The following is a 27,204-nucleotide window of genomic DNA, read 5'->3' on the forward strand; positions in this document are numbered from 1 at the left end:
AAAAGCAGCCCAACAGGTCATGAGGTCTCCCCCTGCTGGCCTGGGACAGGTAGGTTGGTCTCCAAATGTGGTCTGCCAGAAGGAAGCTGAAGCAATTTTCTCAGCTGATTTCTACCTCTCTGCTTCTATCTTCCCGTTTTTATCCTTTTATTTCTCTTTGTTTTCTTCAAATCCCGGGTTTCCTGGTCCTGCTCTTCTCCATGGTTGGATCTGTTACATCCTTCCTGTCTCCGTCTCCACCAGTCTCAGCAGTCTCCAGCCTGCTTGCCTCTGGACCCAGGAAGGTGTGAGGGCACATGGGGACAAGGGGTGGGGAGGCCACAAGTGGAGGGCGCTGAGCTGACATCCCGTGAGGAACCTGCTCTTCCCTCTATCCCGACCCTGCCAGCCGGTCCAGCCCACCAGTCCAGCGCCATCGCCATGGAAACCAGCAGCTGACTTCCTATTGGTGGGCGGGAGGAGAGGAGGAGGGGGAGGGGTGGGCAGGCTCTCCCCCGCTCCCCCTCATTCTGAGGCTCAGCCTTCCTCCGCGCCCACCATCTCCGGGCTCCGGGACTGTAAGGGACCCCTGCAGTCCCCCGAGCTGAGGCTAGCAGGGACAGAGACTATGAGGCAAGCAGCCCATCGACCCAGGCCTCCTTAGGACCAGCCCGGCCACCCAGCAAGCGAGTGAGCAGCAGCCGAGAGAGGAGCGGAGATAAAAGACCACAAGGAACCACTGGGGATCACCCCCAACAGCTCCTGAGGACCCTAGCCAGGCTGAGGGGTCATGATGGATGACCAGACTCACAGATGCTGACAGACACACACCGATATCGATGCACACAGCTGCACAAAACTGACACACTCAGATACAACCAGTGACAGCATCACACATTGCCACAGCCCTGCAATACAGACACCCCCACACGCAGAAACAACTGGCAACTCTGTAACAGGCACAGACAGTGACATACAGCACCACACTCTTCAACACACACAAGTGGGGGCACCCATCCTCCAAACACACACACGATAGCATTGACCTGCAGGGGACAGACCTGGAGACACACACGCATACCCTCACCCAGGCACTGCTGGTGGTGGCCTCGGCACATCCTCCCACCCCCACAGGGACACCCTCCCCTCCCCATATACACGAGCACTCACACACAACCACCAGCCAACATACCCCCAGCTCCAGCTCTGGCAGCCCTGACGCCTTCTGCAGCCTCCTTTGCGGGTGGGGAAGGGCTCAGCCAACCTTGGATGGAGCTTCGGTGAAGCCAAGAGCTCAGAGGGGAAGGGTCTAGCTTGGCATGACCATTGAAAGTCCCCTCACCTGGCTGGGTGATGTTCCCTGGCCTAGGTTCTGGGGTTCCTTGGCAGTACCATGGAGCAACTGACAACCCTCCCTCAGCCTGGGGACCCAGGAGCCATGGAACCCTGGGCACTGCCCGCCTGGCAGAGCTGGACTCCGGGCCAGGGGGGCGAACCTGGAGACAGAGCCCCAAGCATTGCTGACACTCCGACAGCTTTGCAGGTTGGAGAACTGAGGCCCAAGGAGAGCTGCGAGCCTGAGGGAGCCCAGAGCCCCAGGCCCATGGGGGGCATTGACCCTGGAGGAGCAGAGGCTGGGCTGCCCAGCCTGGGGCAGCAAGCAGTGATCTCTGGTCGTGGTTGTCTGAGGCTGAAGGATGAGGATGTGGAGGCTTTGACTAAGGTAAGGGGGCTGGGGAGGGCTGGGGGGTCTGCAAGCTGTGCCTCCCCCATGTCCTTTAGCTGGCCAGGAGGCAAAGCAAAATATGCAACCCTGCTGCCCACCTCTTTTCTCCGTCTGTTTGTCTGAGGTTCTGCCTCTGTGACTATCTGTCCTCTCTTCATTAGGTATGAATCTCAGTGGCTCCATTTTTTTTTTTAACTATTTGTCCTCTCTACCTGTCTGTCTATATCTGGCCCTGCCCCTCTGTGTCTCTGTCTGACAGTCTGTCTGTCTGTACCTCCTCCTCCATGAGTCTCTGTTCTCAGGGGACTGGGGGATTTGGGGGGTGTGAACGTGTATGGTAGAATCAGAGTACAAGGAAAGATTCAGGGAGAAGGCTCAGTGTGGGGCCAAGCCACAGAAGACAAGGTCTGGGTGAATGCGAGCAGGCTCCTGTAGAAGATGGAGGGATCAGGACTTTGGGAGAGGACAGGGGACTCACCAACCAAGAGCAGTCTGGAGAAATGGGGGTAGAAGTTTGAGCTGGCACTGGCCCGGAGGGGTCAGGGGACAGTTGTGTGCCACCAGGAGCAGGGAGGGTGGGATGGTCCCTTCTCCTAGATCCCTGTGCCCTTCTCTGAAGGCCTGGGACATAGGAGAGAACCTTCTCATCTCCATGTCTCCTTGGACTGTGGAGGGGAGATGCTTTCACATGGAGAGCTCTTATTGGATGGGATGGGTCCCTGAGGCTCTGTACCTGGTCCTTTCCCATGCCAGGCCAAGCTGAACATGGGCTTTGGTGACAGACCCAATCTGGAGCTGCTGAGGGCCCTGGGTGAGCTGCAGCAGCGCTGTGCCATCCTTAAGGAGGAAAACCAGATGCTGGTGAGACTCGGTGAATGGGGTCTTGATTCCTGGCTGGAGCCAGGCCCTCTGTCTCAGTGTCTTCCCTTACCCCTTGAACATCTCTCCAAGAGATGTCACAGTCCCAAGACCCAGAGAGGGTGAACCCTTGCCCAGAGTTGCTAGGGATCCCACTGTGGTCCTGGGTTCTAGTCCCAGCCTGAGAGTAGGAATGGGTCTGTGGGGTGCTCCCTACATGCTACAATTCTGACTGACCCCTTGTCAGAGAAAGAGCAGCTTCCCTGAGACAGAGGAGAAGGTGCGGAGGCTGAAGCGGAAGAATGCAGAACTGGCGGTCATTGCCAAGCGCCTGGAGGAGAGGGCCCGGAAGCTCCAGGAAACAAACCTGAGGGTGGTGAGGACAGGAGACTTCTGGGCTGAGGCTGGGTGACCAGAAAAGAGGGGAAGCAGGGGCTGGGCCTCAAGGGCTGGGACTTGGGAGTCATAAACTCTTAGCACCTAGAAAAGCATGAATCCAAGGGCTGAGGGTAGGAAGGACAAATGTTGGCCTGGTGAGGGGGCTACAGGAGGGAGAGAAGGGCTGGGTGGGAGGTTCCTGAGCAGACAGGGAGAATTCTGGATTACCCTTTGCCTGTGCTGGCTGCTGAGCTAATCACAGGAGGTATAGAGCTGGAGTGGGGGCAGGGACAAGATCCATCATAGTAATAGCCAAATTAACAGCCTCCTTTGGGTCTAAACTAAGATGTGAAGTTAAACCCTTTCAGTCCTGGTTGGGGACTGTTGGGATGGGATGGAGTGAGGCTGCCTGATTTCTGCTACCCCAGACTGGGTGGAAGCCGGAAGCCAGGTTTCATTTAAATTCTCCTTTGGGAGAAGCTGAGGAATGGGAGAAATGCCCTAGCCCCCAGGTGACCACTGGCCTTACCCCTCCTCTGGCTAGGTAAGTGCTCCGGTGCCTGGACCAGGGGCCAGCTTGGAGTTTTGCCGGAAGGCCCTAGCCCGCCAGCGAGCCCGGGATCTCAGTGACACAGCCAGTGCACTGCTGGCCAAGGACAAGCAGATTGCTGCCTTGCAGCGGGAGTGCAGGGAGCTGCAGGCCAGGCTCACTCTGGTGGGAAAGGTGCGAGGAGGCCCGGGTCCCCCCTTCCTCAGCCCTACTCAGCAGGGCAGTCTGCCTGGTTGTGGGATGTGGACAAGATGTTAATGAGATGCAAATGAAACGGGAAGGTGGAGGCTGCTGGGGAGTAGGTTCCCCTGGCAACGGCCCAGGTGGGAGAGGGGAGAAGGAGCCTGAATTGAAGGGGGTGGAGCCAAGAGTCCCAGACCAGGACCGTCTGTGCTTCAGGTTTAAGGCTGTGTGCCAGTGGGTCTGTAGGGTCTGGAGGTATGAATACACACAAACTTGTGAAGGAATGTTCACCAGGCATTTAGCACATTTAGTGGAGGGCACACTGCGCGCACCCCGTAAACGAGTTGCTGGGAATGTCTGTACAACGGCTGGTGGAAACATGTGGCTGTGTACGCAAGCACATATGACGGGGCATGCATGCACAGGAGGGTGCGCAGGTTGCAGTACATCTGAGCCCCTCTATCAAGGTGGAGGTCTGGTTCTGCCCGGAATGGTGTGGGGGCAGGTAGGGGTTAATTAGGTTTGACTCCCCTCCTGGTCCTCCACTCCAGGAGGGTCCCCAGTGGCTCCACGTGCGGGACTTCGACTGGTTGCTGCGCGAGTCCCAGCGGGAGGTGCTGCGGCTGCAGAGGCAGATCGCCCTGCGCAACCAGCAGGAGCCGCCCCCGCCACCCCGGCCCCCGGGCTCCACTGTCCTGGCTAGAGCAGGGGCGCCAGCCCCGGGGGCTCCGGGAGAGGTGAGAGCCGGCGCAAGGGCAGGTGTGTGGGTGTGCGCAGATGAGGGGTGGGGGCGACCCGGGGATATCCTCGCTACTTCCCCATCAAAGCCATACTCGCATTCCCAGGGTGACGTGCGCATTCCTAGGGTCTAGGGAACCCTCCCGACCATGGGCAGTGTCTCTTCTGAGCCTCCTGAGCTCGTACCTGCGCGGCTCCCCCCAATCCCCCGGGGGTTCCGCCCTCCGCAGGCCTGCTCCTCGCGGGGCCAGCCCGGCCGCCCCTGCCGCTCCGCCAGTGGTACATCCCGGCCGCAAATCCCTGGTTGCCCTGGCAGCCGCCCGGGGCCCAGCCCGCGCCGCCTCCTCCCCGCAGCGGCAGTAGAGTGGGGACGCCCCCTTCAGCGCCTGCCTGGCCAGGCCTGGCCCCGGCTAGCTGGGGGTGGCAGTGCATCCAACCGGGTTCCAGGTACGGGTGACCTTCACTGAGCACGGGGCTTAGGCAGCCTCTACCCCGAGGGCCAGGGACCAACTCCAGACCCCAGAACCTAGAGATCTGGCTCTTCATCCTAGGTGGGCAGCATCTAGGTCCGCCTCTTTCTGGGGAGAGGGGTGGGAGGAGGGACTCAGTAGTGACGAAATCCTCTGGATGGGGGATGCTGCTTGATCAGATTTTGTCTCTCTGGCTGGCCCACGGAGGGAGCCCCTCCCATCAAGACTTATCCTCCCCAAAAGTTTGCACTTAGGGTGCGATAGGGTGGGCTTGGGGAAAGACAGAAGGAGGGACTGGCTAGGCTTCCAATGCTGCAGGCCAAGCCCAGATTTGGATGATCCAGAACCCCTAGCTCTGGGAACACCACATCCCTGGGGGCCCACGCAGCCTCCTAATTCTCTGCCAGTCGCTGAAGGACACTCAGGACGGTTATTGAGTGCAGAGCAGGGCAGCTGCTGGAAGCTAAAAAGGGAAAGCTTTGGCCTGGATAAAGGACCCATCTCCCAGGGCACACGTGGGTCCCACGATCTCAAAGCACTTATGGCTGGGGTATACCGGGTACTGCCTCCAGACTTCTTCATCAGCTGATGTTGGGAGAGGGTGGGCAGACAGCACCCTTTCCCTCCCCTTCCCTGGCAGGTTTCTCACTGCTGACCGTGTCATGAGGTGGGAACCTCCCATAGGTAGGCTGGGCTGGGGACAGGCTTCCCTAGGGCCCTGTTCTCAGGTGCCAGCCCCCTGTCCTTGGGCATTTCCAGGCCACACCTCAGGAGGATGTGGAGAGCCCACCCGTGGTCCTAGGGGAGCCTGAGAAACAGCCAAGGGTGCAGCAGCTGGTAAGTCCTAGGTCAAGGGCTGGGGGCAACCTGCTGTGAGCAGAACTGCCTTCTACCATGTGCAGGCCTTGGTTCTGACCCCACAGGAGTCTGAGCTCAGCAAGAAACGGAAGAAATGCGAAAGTCTGGAGCAGGAAGCCCGGAAAAAGCAGAGGCGATGTGAGGAGCTGGTGAGCTCACAAGGCTGCCCAGGTCCAGCTCCTCCCTTCCCCCAGGCCAAGGGGCGCGTTGGGCTCCCTCAGCTTTGCTCCCATCCCACCTACCCTTAAGAACACACTTTTCCTCTTGTTCAGGGGTTCAGGGGTGCTTTTCTTTCCTGGCTGAAGCAGGTTCCCATTAGGGGAGGGAGGCCTTGCTTGGGAGGGCAGGATTCTCTGTGTGAAGAAAGAGGAATGTGGGTCTTGGGTCCCTCTTCCAGAGGTCCACTGTTCCCCTCAGGAACTGCAGCTAAGAGAAGCCCAGAATGAGAATGCCCGCCTGGTGGAGGAGAACTCTCGGCTCAGTGGGAGAGCCTCAGAGAAGGAGCAGGTACCTCTTCTGCTCTGTGAGGTCTTGTTCCTGGCCTGGGGGACGTACTCCTGGGGTATTCTCCTCCGTGAGGGAGCAGGTGGGACAAAGTGCACACATACAACTCCCTGCCAATGTCCTTTTGCCAGGTTGAGTGGGAGAATGTGGAGTTGAGGGGCCAGCTCCTGGGGGTGACGCAGGAGAGGGACTCAGCCCTTCAAAAGAGCCAGGGCCTGCAAAGCAAGCTGGAGAGCCTGGAGCAGGTGCTGAAGGTGAGGAGGCTTTGTAGGTGGGGGAGGCTATTGAGCCTTGGTACAGGGAGAAAGCGAGATGGTAGAATATGCCCTATGTGGGGTATTGGGGACTGAGGTCCTGTCCCCATGCAGCCAACCTCTTGCCTTCTTTGGCCTCAGTTTCCTTTTTTATTTTTTAAATATATATATATATATATATATATATATATATATATATATAGTTGTTGATAGACTTTCATTTTATTTATTTACATGTGGTGCTGAGAATCGAACCCAGTGCCTCACCCATGCCAGGCTAGTGTACTACCGCTGAGCCACAACCCCAGCCCCTCAGTTTCCTGTTTAATAGAGGATATCTGGAGCAGATGGTATCTGAGGCTCCTTCACCTTAGCTTTTCTGTGGAAGTGTGGCAGAATGGCGGGCTCTGGCCTTGACCTAGAGTCTTGTTTTCAGCACATGCGGGAGGTGGCCCAGCGGCGGCAGCAGCTGGAGGTGGAGCATGAGCAGGCTCGGCTTGGCCTGCGGGAGAAGCAAGAGGAGGTTCGAAGGCTGCAGCAGGTGGGAGCAGGAGCGAGGAAGGTGGAAGGCTGCTGGGGCCCAGCTTTGCCAGCCACTCATTCAACAAGCACATACTGAGCACCCACTGTGTACTAGACACTGTGCTAGGCACTGGGGGGATAACAGCAAACAGAGACCTGGTTGGTTCCTGACCAATCAGCAAATAAGCAGACCCATGAATGAGATGATTTCAGACACTAACGCGCACAATGGTGATGTGACAAGAAGGGGCTGGGATGGGATGAGGAGCCACTTTAGACAGGTCATCAGGGAAGGCCTTCCTGAGGAGGTGACAATTGAGCTAAGAACCCAGAGGTGAGAAGGTGTCAGTCAGGAGAGCCAGGGCAGAGCAGGCCAGGTAGGGGGGGATAGTTGTACAAACGCTCTGGTAGGGAGGAGCTGGGGGGAGGGCCCAAAAGCAGTGTGACTAGAGTATAGCAGGGAACTATAGCAGGAGTTGGGCCTTAGACACTGGGGGAAGTTTGGCTATTTTGTTCTGTGAATGGTTAGAATCTGTTGAATTCTAAGCAGGGAGGTGACATGGTCTGATTCATAATTGGCAGAACAGACAGTGGGAGCAGCATAGAGCAGGTGATCAGATGTTAGTGGCTATGGCAGTGGTCCAGGAGGGAAGTGATGATCATCTGGACCAGGGTGCAGGTGACAAGGGAGGTGGAAACAAGTGGATACATTGGAAATACAGTTTGGAGACAGAATTGACAAGACTCACTGTGGGGTTCCAGTTGAGTCCCAACTCAGTCGACCCTGCGGAAGATAGGGTTTTCACTCCCCTTGGGGTGAAGGATGACGGGGCACTAGCTTTGAAGGGCAGAGAATTCCGAGTTCTGTTTTGTCAAGTCCGGGTCATGCGCTAAATGTTCAAGTGGGGGTGCCCGTAGGCAGTTGGGTGCTTGAGTCTGGAGTTCTGGGGAAGTTGGCCTCGGAGATGTTTGGAGCCATCATGTGTTCCGTTGTATGACTAGACCCTTGAGGAGAGAGCAGGGAGTATAAAGTGGCCCACCACTGTGACCAGAGGAACCCTGACATTCCAACATCCCAAGGGGTAGAAGACAAGAGGCAGGCAAAAACAAAAGCAAAAACAACAATCTAAAACTCAGAAGGAACATGAGAGAGGTAGGAGGGAAACCAGGAAGGCGGATGTTCCAGAAAGAGAAACCTCTCCCCTACCCTTCTCCCTTTGTTAAGGTGGGGCTCAGGCTGGGAGAGCAGGAGGGAGAAAGACTCCCTCTCTCCCTCCCTCCCTCCCTCCTTCCCTCCTTCATGCTCCCTTGACCCCACCCCTAGGCCCCAGCCTTCCCTACCAGTATTTTGCCTCTTTCCATTGGTAGGCCCAGGCAGAAGCCAAGAGGGAACATGAAGGGGCCGTCCAGCTGCTGGAGGTAGGGTCCCTGGAGGTGCCCACCAGCTCCACTACCTTGGGGGAAGGCAGGGGACTTCAGATAGAAGAAGTGTAAAGAAGTGGGGGGTACGGTGGGGTTGGTAGGAGGGTCTGGGGGAATCCCCTCCATTTTTGGACTGTTTCTCAGGGAGGGGCTTAAAGGGACAGGAGCTCCTGAGTCTGGTGGCAGCCATCTCCCATTGCCATCCGCTCCAGAGGCTGCCTTCACTGTGAACTGCCCTTTCATTTAGCCTAGGAGCTGACTGGATGGTGTCCCTTTAGGCCCCGTTCTCTCTCTCTCTCCCTTCCTCCGGGTTAATGACCGACAGGGCTCAGTGTTCTAACTTCTCCTCTGCCACTTCCCTTCTCTGCCACAGTCCACCTTGGATTCCATGCAGGTACAACCTCCTTACGCCTCTCTCTCCTTTGGATATCCCCTCTCTATGTCTCTCCCAAATCCCTGCCCTCAGGGCCCAAGTGGTACCAACTCTCCTGTCCAGCAGAGGGGATGTGTCCCATAGCAGACCTCAAACTCTGGAGCTGGGTTGGGGTTCCTACAGGACATGTGGGCTATTCCCTCATCCCAGACCCTTCCCTCCTGTAGAGGCTCTCAGGCCATGAGGAAGTTCGTCACCAATTGACGCATGTTCCTTGTGATAGTGGCCAGGGCAGAGTCCCTGATCTCGGGACTCTCCTGTTACCTGAGGAAAGTTCCTGAGAACTGGCCCATTCCTGTCACAAAGCTGTCCCTACCTTTCTGTGGAGTGGAATCTCTCACGTACCCTTCTGAGGGCAGGGATTTGAGTCACTGTGGGAGGGTGACAAGGAAGAGAGCTGAGAAAACTCCTGTGGTGGTGATGAGGAGGGAGGGGTCCCTTTTGGCCTGCAAACTGTTCAGAAGCAGGAGTGCCACCATCCAGGGCATGAGGGTTGGTAAGGTGTTCAGGATGGGAAGCTGGGTGGATGTGGTTTGAAGCCCAGTGTGAGGCTGTGTGGAGCTGGCACAGGCTGGCGCTGGGCCGCTCTGCCCGGCTGGTGTCTCATGGTGGGTCTTGGCTCAGGCCCGGGTTCGAGAGCTCGAGGAGCAGTGCCGCAGCCAGACGGAGCGTTTCAGCCTCCTGGCTCAGGAGCTCCAGGCTTTTCGTCTGCACCCAGGCCCCTTGGATCTGCTCACTTCTGCCCTGGGCTGCAGTGCCCTGGGGGACCACCCACCACCCCCTTGCTGCTGCTGTACCCCCCAGCCCTGCCGGGGGTCTGGCCCCAAAGGTAAGGGACTCAGCAACCTTGTAGCCTGGAATCCCCAGGCCTGGGACGTTTGCATAGAGCAGGAAGTTCAGGATCAGAGAAGGCCAGTAACTCCCCCAAAGTTACCAGTACGTGGCTAGAGCCAAACTCTGATTGGAAAAACAAAGCCCATAAGAGTTCCTATCCTGAAGTGTGGACCAGACATCTCAGGCCACACTGCTCCTTTTCCTCTGCCTGGATGTCTCTGGACGCAGCTGGGAGTTGGTTGCTAGGCAGTAGAATTCAGTAGCAGGCCTTGGGAAGAGTCCAGGCTTGGTGGGAAGGGGCTGATCAGTCACAGCTGCTGATCCCAGCGCCACTCAACATCCAGTGAGATTTTGAGCATATTCCTTAACCTCTCTGGGCCATAGTTTGCTAAGGCCTAAGCAATAATTAAATGCAAGGAATAATTGAATGTAAGCTGATCTGAGGACTACACCTCTGCTTAATAAGTTTCCCAGCAAATATTTCCCTTCTTAAAGAAGTCAGGAAATCCGGCTATGGAGGGCCTGACCCCCATACCCAGGAGGCTCCACCCTATCTTCCTGGTCCCTCCTCAGGCCACAGATCCCAAGCCCACGTGCCATCTTCTCTTTAGACCTTGACCTCCCACCGGGCTCACCGGGGCGCTGCACCCAAAAGTCTTCCGAGCCTGCCCCTGCCACCCTTACCGGGGTCCCTCGAAGGACAGCCAAGAAGGCAGAGTCTCTCTCTAACTCCTCTCGCTCCGAGTCCATCCACAACAGCCCCAAGTCATGCCCTACACCAGAGGTCAGTGCTGGGGAGAGGGCCCTGGGGTTCTGGCATTGGCATGGACCAGTGAAGATTGGCCCTGACCTCTTCTGGGGACCCTAGGAGTTGGGTGGCCTCTGGGCCCAAGTTGGGAGGTACATGGGCTATGGATCCCTTCCATGGTGGAGAATCTCAGGAGGAGGCCATACCTCCTCTCTAGGGCTGGCCCAACAGCTCCACCCCCTAGGTTGAAGGGAGGCCCTAGAGTCCTGGGCTGGTTGGAGGAGACACTTTGGCACCAGGATCCACATGAAACTGCTCATAAGAGCATCTGCAGAGAGGCAGATGGTTGTATAAGACAGAGTACAGCTTCTGGGATTTAAATCCCATCATTGTCTAAGACAAGTCACTCACCCTTTCTGGGCTTTGGTTTCCTTATCTGACTATTGAGGATAATAAAATCTGCTTTCTAAAGTTGAGAGGATTACATAAAAATATATATAAGGAAAAGTGCCTCCGTGCTGGGCACCCAGTAGATGTGGCAATTATCATTACCAGGTTGTTGGGCATCACTCACAGTTCTTCTAACCACGCCATCCCTTTTTCCTACCCACAAATTCCCAAAGTGAAGGGAGCAGGTCAGGAGCAGCCTTGCTAACCAGGTTTCAAGAGGGGTAAAACCCAGCCCCGGGCCTCTGCTGCCCCCTTGTGGGATAGAATGGTGGTGCTGGTTTGGAATTTGGTGGTGGAGGGACTGTCCACTGGGAGACCCAGTGGACAGGAAGTTCTGAGTTCCAGGACTGAACACTGTTCCCTGGCTAGAGTCAGGGACTTCTCCAGCCCCATTCTGCCTCCTTGCTTTCAGCTCTTTACAATCAAGACGCTTTCCTGAGTTATTAATCTTAAGGAGCCAAATTGCCATTGATGTCCACTCTCTACACCAGTGTGGCCTGGCCCCCTCTGAGGTGCGGGGAGCACCCTTATTTACTGGGCTGGTTCAGCAGAGGCCAGGACTCAGGGAGGGGTCCAGATTGTCCCCACTCCCCCTGCTTAGGGCAGCTGGGTGCACCTTTAGAAAACATTGGGTCCTTGTTATTCCTGGTCTTGCCAGCATGTGTGCGCTCACTCTCCCTTATCAAAGCAGTGGGTCTTCCTCTGGTCCAGTCTGGAACATGCCTGCTTTGTCTTTGGCTCTGGGTCCTGGAGAGAAACCAGCCCTTTCTGTCTGCCCCCAGGTGGACACAGCCAGTGAGGTGGAGGAGCTAGAGGTGGACAGTGTGTCCCAGCTCCCAGCAGCCCCGGAGGGCAACCCAGGAACAGCCAGGATCCAGGTCTTCCTAGCTCGCTATAGGTGAGCCCCTCACCCTTGCTTCTCCCCTACCAGCATTTGGAGTGTGTGGGAGGAGTGGGTTGGGTGGAGATAGACCTTTAGAAATGGTGGGAGTTGGACATATTTTCATAACCTAGTTGAGCCAAGGTGGGTGCAGTGAATGTTCTACTTGGCTAAAGGTGGAAAGCATGTCTTCATAAAGGTTCAACGCATGGGGAGAGATGACAGGCATGGAGATACAATAGGTTTCTGTCCTCTTCTTCCTTGCCACCTCCCCAACAGCTATAACCCCTTTGAGGGTCCCAACGAGAATCCAGAGGCAGAACTTCCCCTGACAGCTGGAGAGTACATTTACATCTATGGCAACATGGATGAGGATGGCTTTTTTGAAGGTAGGACAGTATTAGGGCTCATTCTGTCCATTTTCCTGTCTTTAAGCCCCAGTTCCTAAGTCCTCCATCCATCCATCTCCACTCCCCTACATGCTCAGTCCACCATAACTCTTGAGACTCAGTTAAGAGCATACAGAGATCTGACAGCCAGTGAGAAAAGAGGGAAAAAAGGGGTCTGGTCTTCTGCAGAACAGGTCAGGGCATACCACTCTGTCCAGAGAATGAACAGAGTGTCACAGGAGATTTGTGTTAGATTAATTTTAGTGCCAGTAGAAAGAGTATGACACTATTTAACAATAGTGACTCTTGAGGCCAGGCATGTAGCATAGATTTGATGCTGGACTCCAGTTAAGTATGAGAAGGAGGGACCAGGGTGCAGATCCCAGGAGAAAGTGTTAGCACATGGTAAGCTTGTGTCAGAACCCCGACAGGGCATGAGCCTCAGAGCTCATCAGACAACTGAGGCAGATGCTCCACTGAGACTAGGCCACATGGCAGAGCCTGCAGAAGGGGATGACCTTGGGAGCTTCCTCTACGGTGGTCCTGGCCCAGGTACCAGACTGTGTCCTTTAGCAGTAGAGAGGGTAGAGACTGGAATGACATGTAGGTAGGGCAATGGAGTCAGGGGTCTCTTGTGTGTGAAGATTTAGGAAGGGGGTCAGATCTGAGTGTGGAACACTGAAGGCTTTGGAACCTGCTCAGGTCTTTCCCTGGGCCCTGGGTCTCTTTATTTGAGTAGCAGCTGGGAATAATGGTATCTGACTTCATGGCCCAAACAGCTAAACTCTCCATAGGAGTAGGTTCCAAGAGCAGAATTAAATAGCTTCCAGGACAACAGTAATTTTTTTTTTTTTTAGTATTTATTTTTTAGTTGTAGCTGGACGCAATACCTTTATTTTATTTATTTTTATGTGGTGCTAAGGATTGAATCCAGGGCTTTGCATGTGCTAGGTGAGTGCTCTACTGCTGAGCCCCAGCCCCAGCCCCACAAGAGTACTTTTTTATGAAAAGAAAAAAATTTCAGGGGTGGGGGCGGGCAACAGCAACAGCATAAGTATCACCTCACCCCAAATAACTGGAATTCGAACTATTGCAGCCTAGGGGAGACTGGGATAGAGCCATGTGGACAACTGGATGCAGGACACCATATTCCTTGTCCAGCTTTAGTAAGGGACTGCTTTGTCTGGTCCCGGCTGTACTGTTCTCCATGGCATGAGCTTCACAGCCTACATGCCCAACTCTGGCCCAGACTTCAGCTTTGGTCTTGCAAGCTGTGGATTCATGTAGTGTGCGGATGCTTTAATCCCACACTCCTTAATGCCGTGCTATATTAATTGTCTATGGCTGCCATGCAAATCTCCACCTACCTAGGGCTTTAAACAACAGACTTCTGGAAGCCATAATCTGAAACCAAGGTGTCAGCAGGGCTGTACTTCCTTGAAGGCTCTCGGGGAGATCCATTCCTGGTCTCTTTCCGCTTCTGGTGATTCTAGGTGTTCCTTGGCTTGTGGCCACATCACTCCAATCTCTGCAATTGTGGTCACATTGCCTTCTCCTCTTCTCTGAGTGTCTCTCCTCTGGTGTGTTATGAGGACAATTATGAAATTTAGGACCCACCCAGATAATACAGGATGATTTCATATGAAGGTTCTTAATTACATTTGCAAAGATTTTTTTTTTTTTTTTTTTTTTTTTTTTTTGCTATTAGGGTCATATTCTTAGGTTCCAGGGATTAGAACATGGACATATTTTTGAGTGGCCACTATTCAACCTATTACAGGGCTTATTATGTTATCTAACTTATTGAGAATCTCTATTATTTCTTCAGATTCCCTTTATTTTTCTCAAAGTATAAAGGGGAGAGAGAGAGAGAGAGAGAGAGAGAGAGAGAGAGAGAGAGAGAGGGAGAGAGAGAGGCACAAATGACCGTGGGGAAAACTCCCAGATGCCCTGTAACTCAGCCCTGATGATGTCGGTCCTCTGCCTGGAGCCCTGGCTCAGGCTTCTGCTTCTTCCCAGTAAGGCCCTACAGCCATCAGCTGTCTATTCCCTGAAAAGTTATTTCCTTCTTTAAATTGGCTAGGACATGGTGTGTGTGGGTCCAGCTTCCTTCTCCATTAACATCCCTCAAACAAATGTTTTAAAAACTCTCATTGAGTTTTTAAAGGAGAACTGACACAGGTCAAAAACTCACCACTGATCACTGCCTGGATTGACTGCTGGCCATGCTCCTAGACGTAGACTGCCGTGGGTCCTGGTCCCTTCTAGAACCCACAGTGACTCTTCTCTGGCACTTATCTTGTTGTTTCTAAAAATGCATTCCCTTTCCCTTTGTTTAAAACTCACTGCAAAATTCCAATCAGCAGAATTTCATTTTCTTCTTCTTCTTCTTATTTTTTTTTGGTTCTGTGGATTGAAACCAGAGCTTTATACATGCTTAGCACCGAACAACACCTCCAGCCATTTAAAAAAAATTTTTTTTTCACTGCTTGAGTACTTTTTAATTTTTTTATTTTCTATGAACTCAATGCATTTAAAAAAATTTAAAAAGAATTTGAGAGAGCATCTCATTAAGTTGCCCAGGCTGGCCTCAAACTTGCGTTCCTCCTGCCTCAGCCTCCACAGTGGTTGGGATTGCAGGTGTCCACCATCATGCTTAGCTTTTAAAAAATTTTTAATTTGTTCTAATTAGTTGTACATGACAGTAGAATGCATTCTGACACATTGTACACAAATGGGGCACAACTTCTCCTTTCTCTGGCTGAACATGATGCAGAGTCACAACCCTAGTATAATCATACGTGTATATAGGGTAATAATGTCTGTCTCATTCCACCATCCTTCCCATCCCACACATCTTCCCTCCCCTCATTCCCCTCTGCACAATCCAAAATTTTTTTAAAAAACCTTTTTAATATGAAAGTTTTCAAATGGGTAGAAAAATCAAAGAATAGTACAACGAACACCTATAGATTTTACAATTGTTTATACTTTACCGCATTTGCTTTGTCCATATGTAGGTCAAAAAATGATTTTAAAGCAAGTTGTAGACATCCTAACATCTTACCTAGAAATACTTGAACATGCACTGCTTTAGCACAAGGACATTCTCTTATGTCCTTACAGTACCAGCATCACCTGGGATCTTGCCAGAAATGCAGAAGCTTGGCCCTACCCAGACCAACTGACTTAGAATCTGCATTTCAACAAATCTGCTATTGACGCATATACATGTTAAAATTTAAGAAGCCTGTCCTGTATAACCAAAATACTATTGTTACAAATATGCAAACCAACAATAATTCTCTAATCTGGACTTTGCCTATTTCTGTCTTTTAAAAGCACTGACAGGTAAATGTTGATTGGATTAAATACTTAAGATCACCCACTGGCTGTTGCTAAAATGCATTTATTGGACTGGTTTTTCTTTACCTCCTCTCTGTCTGTCTCCCCCTTCCCTACCTTTTCCTGCCCTCCCTCTGCCAGGGGAGCTCATGGATGGCCGCAGGGGCCTGGTCCCTTCCAATTTTGTAGAGCGTGTGTCTGATGACGACCTCCTGACCTCTCTCCCTCCGGAGTTGGCCGATTTGTCCCACAGCTCAGGCCCTGAACTCAGTTTCCTGAGCGGAGGTGGGGGTGGCAGCAGTAGCGGGGGCCAGAGCAGCGGGGGACGTAGCCGGCCCAGACCCGAGGAGGATGCTGGGGATGAGCTCAGTCTGAGCCCCCCACCGGAGGGCCTGGGCGAGCCTCCAGCTGTGCCTTATCCCCGCCATCTGGTGGTCCTCAAGCAGCTGGCCCACAGTGTGGTGCTGGCCTGGGAGCTGCCTCTTGAACACGTGGAACTACGTGGCTTCCATATCAGCGTGAACGGGGAGCTGTGTCAGGCTCTGGGGCCCGGGGCACCTCCCAAGGCTGTGCTTGAGAACTTGGACTTGCAGGCCGGGCCCCTCCATGTTTCTGTGCAAGCCCTGACCAGCAGGGGCAGTTCCGACCCTCGGCGCTGTTGCTTGGCCCTGGGTGCTCGGGCTGGGGTGGTACCTAGCCAGCTGCGGGTCCATCGGTTGACAGCCACGTCCGCTGAGATCACCTGGGTGCCCGGCAATAGCAACTTGGCCCATGCCATCTACCTCAATGGGGAAGAGTGCCCGTCTGCCCGCCCCAGCACCTACTGGGCCACCTTCTGCCACCTGCGGCCTGGCACACTGTATCAGGCCCGAGTGGAGGCTCAGCTCCCATCCCGAGGGTCCTGGGAACCAGGCTGGGAGAAGCCAGACCAGCGGGCTGCCACCCTGCAGTTCACCACGCTCCCAGCAGGTATGCAGGTGCGGGCACCCCTGTCTATAACACCTAGGAGGTGTGATGGCAGCAGAGGAGACTGGCCTTATTTGTGTTTTCAGGGGAATGGCAGATAGGGCTGATATCTATGGCAGGAAGTATCCTTTATTTCTGGATCTTGTGCCCCACTTCCCTCAGGCCCGCCTGATGCCCCGCTGGATGTACAGATTGAGCCAGGGCCCTCCCCTGGAATCTTGATCATTAGTTGGCTCCCAGTCACCATCGATGCTGCTGGCACCTCCAATGGCGTCCGAGTCACAGGCTATGCCATCTATGCTGATGGGCAGAAGGTATGACCTGGGGACCCCACCTGCCTGTACCCTGGGGACAGGATGTGGGTCCCATGCTCAAGGTCTAGTCTCCCTGGCCTCGCACAGGTGCCCAGTGCTTGGCATTTGGGCACTAAGTGGAAGATTGGTTAAGAGCATGGGTTTAAGAGTAGCATATGAAGGATTTGAAAACTGCTCCCCCACTGGAGCCACATGGCCAGGAGGCCTGGGTGAGGTAAGGCATGAGAAGGGCTTGGCCCAATGCCCCTCAGGATGCGGGTGCCACTGTTGTCATTGTCATCACATTGGCTGTTTCGGCCTCATCTTCCCCTCCTGTGCACCTTCCCCTGCAGATCATGGAGGTGGCGTCACCCACAGCCGGCAGCGTGCTGGTGGAGTTGTCCCAGCTGCAGCTGCTTCAGGTGTGCCACAAGGTCGTTGTGCGGACCATGTCGCCCCACGGAGAGTCGGCCGACTCCATTCCAGCCCCTATTGCTCCAGCCCTGACTCCAGCCTGCTTGCCAGCCAGGATCTCCTGCCCCTCACCACGACCAAGCCCAGAGGCCAGAACACCCCTTGCTTCAGCCTCCCCAGGGCCTGGGGACCCCAGCTCTCCTCTCTGGTGTCCTGCCCCCCATGGAACTCAAGATCCCCCAGGAGGCCCCCCAGCAAGCCCTTCTAGAGAGATGCCAAAAGGACCCCAGGAGGAACCGCCAGCCCCTTGCTCCCAGGTACCCTGTCTGGGCAGAGGGGAAGCAGGTGCAGGTTGGGAGAAGGGCCCCAGGTTTGGGCCCTTTCTCAGTGCTCTGCTTTTTCCAGGAGGAGGCTGGGGCAGCTGTCCTGTGTGCCTCAGAGAAGAGGGCCAGCGAGCCAACCCTGGGGGAAGGAGGCCCTGGTCCTGTAGCTTTCTCCCTGGCTGAGCAGGAGGCCGAGTGGACAGCAGGAGAGGCCAGCCCCACAGCCTGCTCCACTCAGGCAACACCGGCCGAGAGGATGCCAAGTACTGAGACCTGCTGCGGAGGAGATCCCGGGCCAGGACTGAGACCCAGGGCTGAGGTAGGGTTTGGGGACACACTGTGCCACCTCACAGAATCAGGGCTTGCCCCTTCCCTTTGCCTCCTTCCCAATTAAAAAAAAAAGTATATATATATATATATATGTGTGTGTGTGTGTGTGTATATATATATATATATATATATATATATATGATAGACACGATGCCTGGATTTTATTTATTTATTTTTATGTGGTGCTGAGAATCAAACCCAGTGCCTCACACATGCTAGGCAAGTGCTCTACCACTGAGTCACAGCCCCAGCCCTTCCCTCCCCAATTTGGTGGCCCTCTTTACTTGTCTGCTCTGGCTCTAGCACCTTTGTGTCATGTGTTTCTCTTCCCAGATTCTCTCTCCTGTTTGGCTTCCATCCCCACTCTCACTGCACCCACCCCCCCAACTCTGAGCATGCCTCTTCCCTCTGCCAAGGAACCCTTTCTTACTCTGGCTAGGGGCTGACCCTGTCTTGGGTCCCCCCATACCTCCTTATCTTCCTTGTCTCTTTCCTTGCAGAAAGAGGACATGGCAGAGCTTGGGGTTCACCTAGTGAACTCCCTTGTGGATCATGGCCGTAACTCAGACCTGTCAGACATCCAGGAGGAGGAGGAAGAGGAGGAGGAGGATTTGGAGCTGGGTTCTAGGACCTGCTCTTTCCAGAAGCAGGTTGCTGGCAACAACATCAGGGAGAATGGGGCCAAGGTAACGAGGTGGGGAGGGGCTGGTGGGCCCCAGACCTCAGGCTCCAAGGCTACCCCATGTGTCTGCAACTGCTCCAGTCACCACTGAGTGCCAGCAACATCCTAGGTGTGTGGTCTGGGCCCTTGTCCTAAGCAACAGACATGAAGAGGCCCAGGACGGGCCTTGGCCCTACTAGGAAGAAAGGGGAGGAGGAGAGCTTGTATCTGCACTTCTTTCTAGCCCGACCGATGTAGCACCCTGACCAGGGGAAGCTGGTGCCATCTGAGAGCCTCTGGGAGGGATGGGGAGGCCTTCCCACTATGACAGGCACAAATGGCTTGCTCTCTCATGCTCTGCCCCGCAGGGGCTGGAGCCAGATCCTTGGGTGTATTCCCTGAATCTTCCTCTGGTTCTGCCTAAACATGTGTTTGACTTTGGGCCCGCCACCGTCCCTCTGGTTGCTTCCTCTTGGAGGAAGTTGAGGGAGGCCATTAGGGTTGCCCTAACCCCTGCCCCCATTTAAGGGCAAAGAGCACAGCTCTCTCCTCTTCCCCACGGACCTCTCTTCCCTGCTGCTCTCTTCTCCCCATCCTCAGTCCCAGCCTGACCTCTTTTGTGAGGCTGACAGCGATGAGGAGATCTTGGAGCAGATCCTGGAGCTGCCCCTCCAGCAGTTCTGCAGCAAGAAGCTCTTTAGCATCCCCGAAGAGGAGGAAGAGGAGGACGAGGAGGACGACGAAGGGAAGCCAGGGGCAGGCTGTCCTTCCCAAGACCCTGGCCCACCTGAACCTGCATTGCTGGGGCTGGGCTGTGACAGGGGTCAGCCCCAAGGACCTGGCCTGTGTCCCCTGTCTCCTGAGCCCTCCAGGGCCAGGGACTACCTGGAGGATCAATCTGGACTAGTCAGTGGAAGCTGCCGGAGGAGAGGAGGTGGCTCCCCTGAGAAGCCCCTAAACCGACGGCGACCTCCAGACCCCCGAGAACACTGCAGTCGACTTCTCAGCAATGGCGGCGGGCCCCAGGCCTCTGCACGTCCAGGCCTCCCTAGGGACAGGAGTGTCCTCCCTGTGATTGAGGGCACCAGGAGTGGTGTAGAGGCTGGTGGGCGAGGGCGACCGGGCCCTCCCCGGAGGTGCCACCGTGGCCGGGCCCCAGAATCTGGACTGACCAGCTGCCTCTCCCCGAAGTGCTTGGAAATCAGCATCGAATACGATTCTGAGGACGAGCAGGAAGCAGGCAGCGGGGGCATCAGCATCACCAGCTCCTGTTACCCGGCAGATGGGGAGGCCTGGGGCACAGCACCTATAGCAAGGCCCAGAGGGCCTCTGAAGGTCAATTCAGGCCCCCATCCCTCCCCACGCCTCCCAGCCTGGGAGAAAGGGGAGCCAGAGCGGAGAGGGCACAGTGCGACTGGCAGAGCCAAGGAGCCATCCTCCCGGGTCTGTGCCCTCTCCCCAACCTGGGCAGCCCCCTCCTGCTGCCGCCTGGTGGCCCTGCTTGCTGCCCACTAGCCACTCCCATTCCACGCTGCCACCTTCATCAGCAGAGGTGGGGCAGGGCCTCCGGGCTGCCTCACCTGCCTCCTGCCACTCGCATTCCACTGCTTTGCTGCTTCTGCTGATTGGAACCGGGATGCACAATATTCTGTTGTCACTGGTCGCCAGTTGCTACCTTCAGGCAGCGTGGCCCTTTTCTCTGCATAGCTAGCTATGTCTTCAGGACAGTGACTGTGATGCCATGTCTAGAGTCACCAGCCCCGATGCTGACGGAGACTGTCTTCTCATATGCTCCTCGGCCACCTCAGTCCCCTCCACTGCACTCATCCACTAGGGGGGCCGGGGCTGGGGCCTCCCCTCCTGCCCTTCCTGCCTCTGTAGGGGTGTCTGATGTCTCCATGAGGCTGGGCCGAGGCCCCTGAGAGGAATGCTGTGCTCCTGTTCTGCTGTGCTGCTTACGCTGCTGCTGGGGCAGAACCGGGGGAGTGCGGGCCCACAGGGGGATGGTGTGTCACTTCTGCCATCTGTTGCCCTGTCTTTGCAGACAACGGAAGCTGGCGAGCCCAGAGGGCAGGATTGCTCTGGGCGGAGGGGACCCCAGAAGAGAGGGGCCCGGGTGCCCAGGCCAGGTGCCACTGACCTGGGTGAGCTTCTACTAGGGGCCGGGCTAGGCCTGAGGGAGCCTTTCCTAACCTCTTCGATGGAGCTCACTGAGTCACTGCCCTTTGTCCAACCCTCTCCACAGCTCCACCAAGGGGCCCGCCAGAAGCACTGGACCTACCTGTCAGGCTCTTTGTGGCTCTGTTTGACTATGACCCCGTGTCAATGTCACCCAACCCTGACGCTGGCGAAGAGGAGCTCCCTTTCTGGGAGGGCCAGATCCTGAAGGTGATTGACATACCCCTTGGGCCCAGAGCTCCAGACTTTAACCAACGTCCTGCTTCTGCCCTCCTCTCTCCACTGGAGACATCCCAGAGCTTGGGGATGGGGTGGGGAGAACATGGCCCCTGAAGTCAGCTTTGGGGTTTAGACCTGCCATGTCTGTGGAGCTGTGGAGCTAGCCTTGAGTAGATTACCTAACCCCTCTGGCGCTCAGTCTCCTCATTGGTAGAGTGGGAATGACACAGTGTGTGCCTCCTAGGGTTGTCTGTGGAGTAAATGAGTTGATGCATATATTGTGCTAAACCTGCCACAGCATAGTGACGATTTGTTGTTAACATTACCATTTTTATTGTTCCTCTAAGTATTGACTGAAGCTTTTTGCTGACTCTCTGAAGTTGGGGAGATCCCATCTGGGTGCATGGAGGGAAAGTCTCTGACAGTGATGATGATGATGCAAAAGGGCTTTTTTTTTTCTCCTTCTGATTCTGATTCATTGCTGCTCCCCTGTCCTTTCTGTCCCATGGCCTTCAGAAGAGAAAACATTCTTCTGTGGTTCCAAGTGGGATGCTTGCTGGGTTCAGGGCCTGGGGGTGCAGGGAGTTAGCTGAACTGGCCTCCTGAGACAACTAGATTTTGCCTCCAGGTGTTTGGGGACAAGGATGCCGATGGCTTCTACCAAGGTGAATGTGGGGGCCGGATGGGCTACATCCCCTGCAACATGGTGGCTGAGGTGGCTGTGGACAGTCCTGCAGGGAAACAGCAGCTACTCCAGCGGGGTTATTTATCTCCAGATGTTGTCCTTGAGGGCTCAGGTATGTCCCACATCCACTTCTTACCACCCCATTTCCAAACTGACTCATTCTGAGTAATTTGCATGTCTGGGATGGCTGGATGCCTATTTACCCAGAGTCTAGCATAGCCACTGGAGTCTCAGAAAGACCAAGGCAAATGCGGCCACCCCCTTGGTCTTACCACATGGAATGGAATCTGTTCAGGAGCCCCAGGAATGGCCTGTTTAACAGGATGCCATGATACCAGCCATGTATTTTGGGTCCTAGATGATGGGTGGAGCTTTTATTAGGGACGTGAGATGAGGACCTTAAAAACATGCTCAGAAAGCCCTGAAAGGAGATTCCGGAATCTGTCCTGTTTTTCCCATTTCCCCTGCCTCAGTTTCTCTCTTATATCCACTTGCCTTCCTGGATCAGGGAACGGTCCCTTTGTGTACTCTACAGCCCGCACACCTGGGCCTCCTCCCAAGCCCCGCCGCTCCAAGAAAGGTAAGACCACATTCTCCCTTGGGTTCCCATGATGGTATGTGCAGATTGGGAGTGGGGTGGCATGGCTTGGGTCTCTGGGGAGATGTGTGGAGTTCTGAGCAGACCTCCAGTCACATCCATCCCCTCCAGTCGGGGCCTTTGTTCTGGTGGGGCTTGAGGCTGGTTTACCAGGACTTGGGTTCCCAAAGCACCTGACTGTAAATTCTGTGCAGTGTGGAGCATGTCACTTGCCCTTTCTGGGCCTTAGTTCACTGCAGAACAAATGTGCAGGGCCGATGTGTTCTCTTAGCCTCCTTCCCCTCCTGCATTCTTCATGTGAGGGTGAGCCTCCTCGCTGCCCTGGACCACTCCCAGTCTGGGATGAAGACGAAGGGCAGGATGAGGCTCAGAGGCACATTCTCTCCACAGCAGATTCAGAAGGCCCTGTCCAGTCCTGTCCAGGTGAGGGGCCATCCCTGGGTGGGGGTGTTAGGGGAAAGAGGTAGGGTGGGGCAGCTTCTCTGGCCTCTCTCCCCAAGGGCTACACCCGGTGGGGTGGTAGTGAACAGAGGGTCCTCAGGCCTCCAGTGTAGAGGATAGTATGGAGTGGAGGCTCCTGAGTCCCGAGACCTGAGTCTTCTCCCTTCCCTCTGTAGGCCCCTCCAAGCTGATTCCCTCTGCTGACCTGAAAGCTCCCCTCCCCATGGTGGCTGCATTTGACTACGACCCCCGGGAGAACTCCCCCAACATGGACGTGGAGGTGAGGACCCTCAGATACTGCCTGGTGGTGGTGGTGGCGGCAGGGCCTCCTGGGCCTGACGCCTACTTCTCGCCCTCTCCACAGGCAGAGCTGCCCTTCAGGGCCGGGGACGTCATCACCGTGTTTGGGAGCATGGATGATGATGGCTTCTACTATGTGAGAACATTATGGGGGAGGGCACACCAAGCCCCAACTCTGGGGCAGGGAGATGGGCAGGGGTCCCTGGAGAAACGGGCCAGGTGCCTCTCTTGATAGTGATGTTGGCTCCAGGCTGTTCTCCAGGGGCCTCAGGATCAAGGAGGCAAGGCTGGTCTTCCCAGTCTCTGTCTCACCAGCATCTCCTCCCCAGGGGGAACTGAACGGACAAAGGGGCCTAGTTCCATCCAATTTCCTGGAGGGACCTGGGCCCGAAGCAGGCAGTCCAGATAAGGAGCCTGGGATTCCCCAGGCCGAGAGTCAGGTCAGTGAGGAGCTGGGTTCCCAACTCAGCATTCGGTCTCTACCCTGCTGGTGTGATGGGAACAGGACAGTGGTGGGAGAGACACAGCCAGGGTGATAAAAGAGCTGAGCTCTGTGATCAGGGCAGAGCTGCTGAGTTGCTACCAGAGGGGGACCCTGCAGCCTGCCCCCAGCATATACCCCTGTTTGCAGAGAAGGGATGCTATGACCCTGGTCCCCCAGGCCATCCGACCCCAGCTGCCAAGACTCTGGGGCTGATGGCAGGGGAAGGGGCCCTATGGAAAAGGACCCCTCCACCCTCCACCTCTGGCCAGTCACAGCCCTGGTTTCTGGTGCTTTCACCCTGTTGGGCTTTCCACTGCCTTTTGAAGCTAGTGGCCCAGCTTCCTGGGTTCTCACTCTCACAGCATGCCTCTCCTTGAGGTGGGTGGAATATAAGGAAGCTTCCAGGTTCAGAGAGCAGGGAGAGGGTGAGGAGGCCGAGCCCCAACCAGAAAGCCCAGGGCTTCATAAGCAGATGCAAAGTGGGAGCCACACCATACCTGGGCCACCTGGTGACTGGGCAGAGAGCATGCAGGCCTGTCAATAACCCCTCTCCTCTCTTTGTTCCTTGTTCTCAGAGAATGAGGAGGAGAAGAGTCCAGTGCTAGATGGAAATAGATATATGTAGAGAGAGCAACATGTAAGTGGGGGGACTGGCCCCCTATGTGCCATGTGACCCTGCTCCCCAGTTCGCCCCAACCAGACAGTACCCTTTGTTGCCAATGGAGCTGACCTGGCTTTTCCATTGTCTTCCAGGGAGTGGGGGAGGGAGATCTTGCCATGGACTAGATGTGGGTGTGGGATCATCCTCCCCATTTCTGATCCCTTGTCTTGCCTTTTCCCTGGGAGCTGTCATAGGAGTACATGTCATCTTAGCAAATGATGTCGTATGTTAGCTGACTCGTATTCTGTAACATACACAGCTTATAGAACATTACCTGACATCTGTATTATGACTCATCAGTGGTATTATGATACTATATGACTATGGTATTATAATATTGTGATTATTATTGGTGATGAAAAGATGGCATCGTAATGTCACCAGTAATAATAGTCTCCCCACCCTTGTCCTCGGCATTAAGACCTGTTTGGGAGATGAGACACATGCTTTTAGTTGAAATTCACAGGTAACTTCAAATTATTCTTCTCTGGGGCTCAGAGACCCCCCTCCTTTTGTTCCCCAGTATCCCCTCCCACCTGGGGGGTTGTGGAGGGAGCCAGGAGGGAGTGGGAATGGTCTGGGGCTTCCCAGCTGGCTGTTGGCCTTGGTGGTCAATGCTTCGACTTCCAGGTCTGAGCAGACCTCTGGCAGGCCCTGCAGCTCACCCACAGCCTTGAGGGAGGGGGCCTGTGGCTGTGCCCCCAGCTCCCTCGGTCTTGCCTGGGCTCCATGGTTGCTTCTGACTGGGAACTTGCCAGTCTCTGGGCAGGGATGGGGGTATGAAGGAGGGAGGCAGGACGGGAGAACATGCAACCTGACAAGAGGTGACAAGGGCTGTTCCAGGTGTGGGACAGCCAGGTGGGATGTGGGAATATGGGTGGGGGTGGCTTTCTCGTGGCTCCTCTCTTCACCAAACCCCTTCTGTAGGGTACAAAGGAGCACTGGGTGGGTGGGTCTGAAGCAGAGGGTGCAGCTCAGGGTCATGAGTAGAACTAGGAGCAGATTCAACAAGAGAAAAAACCCTAAAAAAGGGGGCGGCCTCCAGAGTTTGTGATGAGGGCTGTGTGATGTCCCCATCCCCACCCCTACAGTCCCATCTGGACCTGGCTTTCCTGGAGTCCTCCCAGAGGCTATTCAAGGGAGAGTCCGTCCCCATCTCTGTCCATGTGGTGTAGGCACTGGCTTCACTTCCTGAAGATCCTGGGGACACTTCACCTACTGGATTGGTGTGGATGCTCTTGTGCCTATGAGGTGCTGTAGGCACTGCCTTCTCTGAGGGCACAGCAGCCGCTAAGCTATTCTTGTCCTTGCTCCTTTCTTGGGAGTGGAGATGACATATAGGAAGTTGAGGGCACCCATCTCAAGTGTCATTTCTGAGAATTTTTGAGCTTTGTCAGCCTGTTACCCTGTAGTAAGACCCAGGGAAGGAAAAGGGCTTTTACCCAGGATCACAAGTTAGCAAAGCTCAACTGAGATCATGTCCCACGGGGCTCCTGGAGCACAATGCTCCGTTGACATCATCCCCCCCCCCCTTCACCTCTGTGCTCTGTGTGTCCAGGACAGTGGCAGGATGGTGAGGCTCTGGTTCTTGCCCATGAGTTGGTGACATTAGAGGCTTGGACACCTGAGGCTGCAAAGAAAGGGGTCAGGGTGGGGCAGGGACCAGCCCTGACCTTTCCCTTTCTCACATTCCAGGACTGGGTCAGCATGACACAAGGGCCTCCAGTGCCCCCAGGTTGGCATCGTGCCCCTAGCCCTGGAAGCCCCTCCAGGACTGAACTGGGGGAGCCACAGGGCACAATTGAGAAGGTATGGGGTCTGCTCTCCAAAGGGAAGCAGCTCCTCAGGAAACTGGGCTCTGGGAAGAAGGAGTGAAGCTGTGGCCCATCCTGCAGGCAGAAGCGGACCCCAGAGATTCCCAGGAACCTGTCCTGGCTGGGCAGGGAGGCCCCAGCACTCCCGTTCCCCGAGTGAACACTGGATGGGAATCAGAGAGACTGGGCAAAGGTGGGAGCTAGACGGGTCCTCACGGAGGAGTCCTCCAGATAGGCTCCTTCCTCTTCCAGGAGGGTAAACTGAGCCCTACAGTGGCCAGTGTCACTGAGCACCCACTCAGAGCAGGACTGGACCCCAGACTGTTGACTCCAGTCCACCACCTAGTTGACTCCTCGTTTCCCAGTGCACTCTGCTGATTTCTTCTTTGGCCCTCCCTACTCCCAGGATGGGACCCTGGGGGGTGGAGAAAGGGGCCTGCCTGTTCCTCCGGATCATGTCTTCCCTCCCCTGAAGGAAAGTTGGCACTGGAGTCTCCCCAGTGCCGCGGGCGGAGCCATGTATATATGTACATACTCAGTGCCTCAGTCCAGCTCCTCCATCTCGCTTCCACTGCACAGGCCCGGGAAGGAGAAAGGCCATGCCAAAGCGGGCCTAACCCCGCCCCACAGCGCTCCACCCCTCCCTGCCCAGGCCTCCTGGCCCCAGTGTCATCCCATCCCTAAAAACCTCGGGGGCCAGGGGACAGAAAGCAGGAGTTGGGTTTGCCTTATTTTGCTCATTGGATTCAACTTCTCTTTTGCATTGTTTTCTTCTGGCCCCTGTGGGAGTCCAGGGGCTGAGGAAAGGACAGATTTATGCAGCTATTTTCATACATTCCCTGTTGAGAGTGGGTCGGGGTCCTCCCTCTAGCCTAACCATCCCATCCTTCACCCTCTGGCTGGATGAGTCTCTGCATGTTTCCTTCACTGTGGTGGGAGATTGTTTGACTGAACCCCCACCCCCACCTTGGTCTCCAGGAGTGTGGATGGTGGGGGATTTGTTTTAAAAAGACATTTTATTATAATAAAGTCTATTTTCACAAAATTCATGCTGGACTCTACTTGGGCAAAGGACTCCTTGGAGGGGTGGGTAATGCTGGGCTCTGGGTTCATGGCTTTAGAACCCAGAAGTGATACCCCAAGGGTGAGTGAGGCAGAAACCAATCAACACCAAACAACTCTTGAGTTCCTTTTCAAGAAGGAGGCTTGGACACCTGAGGCTGCAAAGAAAGGGGTCAGGGTGGGGCAGGGACCAGCCCTGACCTTTCCCTTTCTCACATTCCAGGACTGGGTTTTGGCAGTTTCCTGAGCCCTTG

The 27,204-nt window shown here is 55.1% G+C and overlaps 1 protein-coding gene across 8 annotated transcripts; it reads left to right on the top strand.

Moving 5' to 3' along the window:
* The first annotated feature begins 71 nt into the window (after positions 1 to 71).
* Positions 72 to 26,937, top strand: Tspoap1 (TSPO associated protein 1). Of its 8 annotated transcripts, none has more exons than XM_046420640.2 (32): positions 74 to 1,702; positions 2,459 to 2,566; positions 2,811 to 2,939; positions 3,486 to 3,665; positions 4,226 to 4,411; positions 5,642 to 5,719; positions 5,785 to 5,889; positions 6,158 to 6,247; positions 6,376 to 6,498; positions 6,935 to 7,039; positions 8,389 to 8,439; positions 8,816 to 8,836; positions 9,500 to 9,704; positions 10,321 to 10,493; positions 11,690 to 11,805; positions 12,067 to 12,176; positions 15,663 to 16,490; positions 16,650 to 16,801; positions 17,134 to 17,511; positions 17,600 to 17,836; positions 18,348 to 18,533; positions 19,109 to 19,951; positions 20,553 to 20,652; positions 20,754 to 20,896; positions 21,534 to 21,702; positions 22,099 to 22,170; positions 22,579 to 22,611; positions 22,806 to 22,909; positions 22,994 to 23,065; positions 23,259 to 23,369; positions 23,989 to 24,050; positions 25,770 to 25,909. In XM_046420640.2, exons 1-31 carry the CDS (start codon positions 1,373 to 1,375, stop codon positions 24,016 to 24,018), a joined length of 5,568 nt encoding a protein of 1,855 aa, XP_046276596.1. In that variant the 5' UTR covers positions 74 to 1,372; the 3' UTR covers positions 24,019 to 24,050; positions 25,770 to 25,909. The 8 variants fall into 8 exon arrangements, with proteins under 8 accessions (XP_046276591.1, XP_058427466.1, XP_046276590.1 ...); XM_046420642.2 differs by having other exon boundaries at positions 75 to 1,702; positions 5,806 to 5,889; XM_046420635.2 differs by lacking the exon at positions 23,989 to 24,050 and having other exon boundaries at positions 72 to 1,702; positions 22,582 to 22,611; positions 25,770 to 26,937.
* The last annotated feature ends 267 nt before the right edge of the window (positions 26,938 to 27,204 follow it).

Source organism: Marmota monax, unplaced genomic scaffold (genome assembly GCF_021218885.2).
Source record: "Marmota monax isolate L192 unplaced genomic scaffold, Marmota_monax_Labrador192_F-V1.1 WCK01_AAM20220418_F8-fsc00064, whole genome shotgun sequence".
Taxonomy (NCBI): Eukaryota; Metazoa; Chordata; class Mammalia; order Rodentia; family Sciuridae; genus Marmota; species Marmota monax.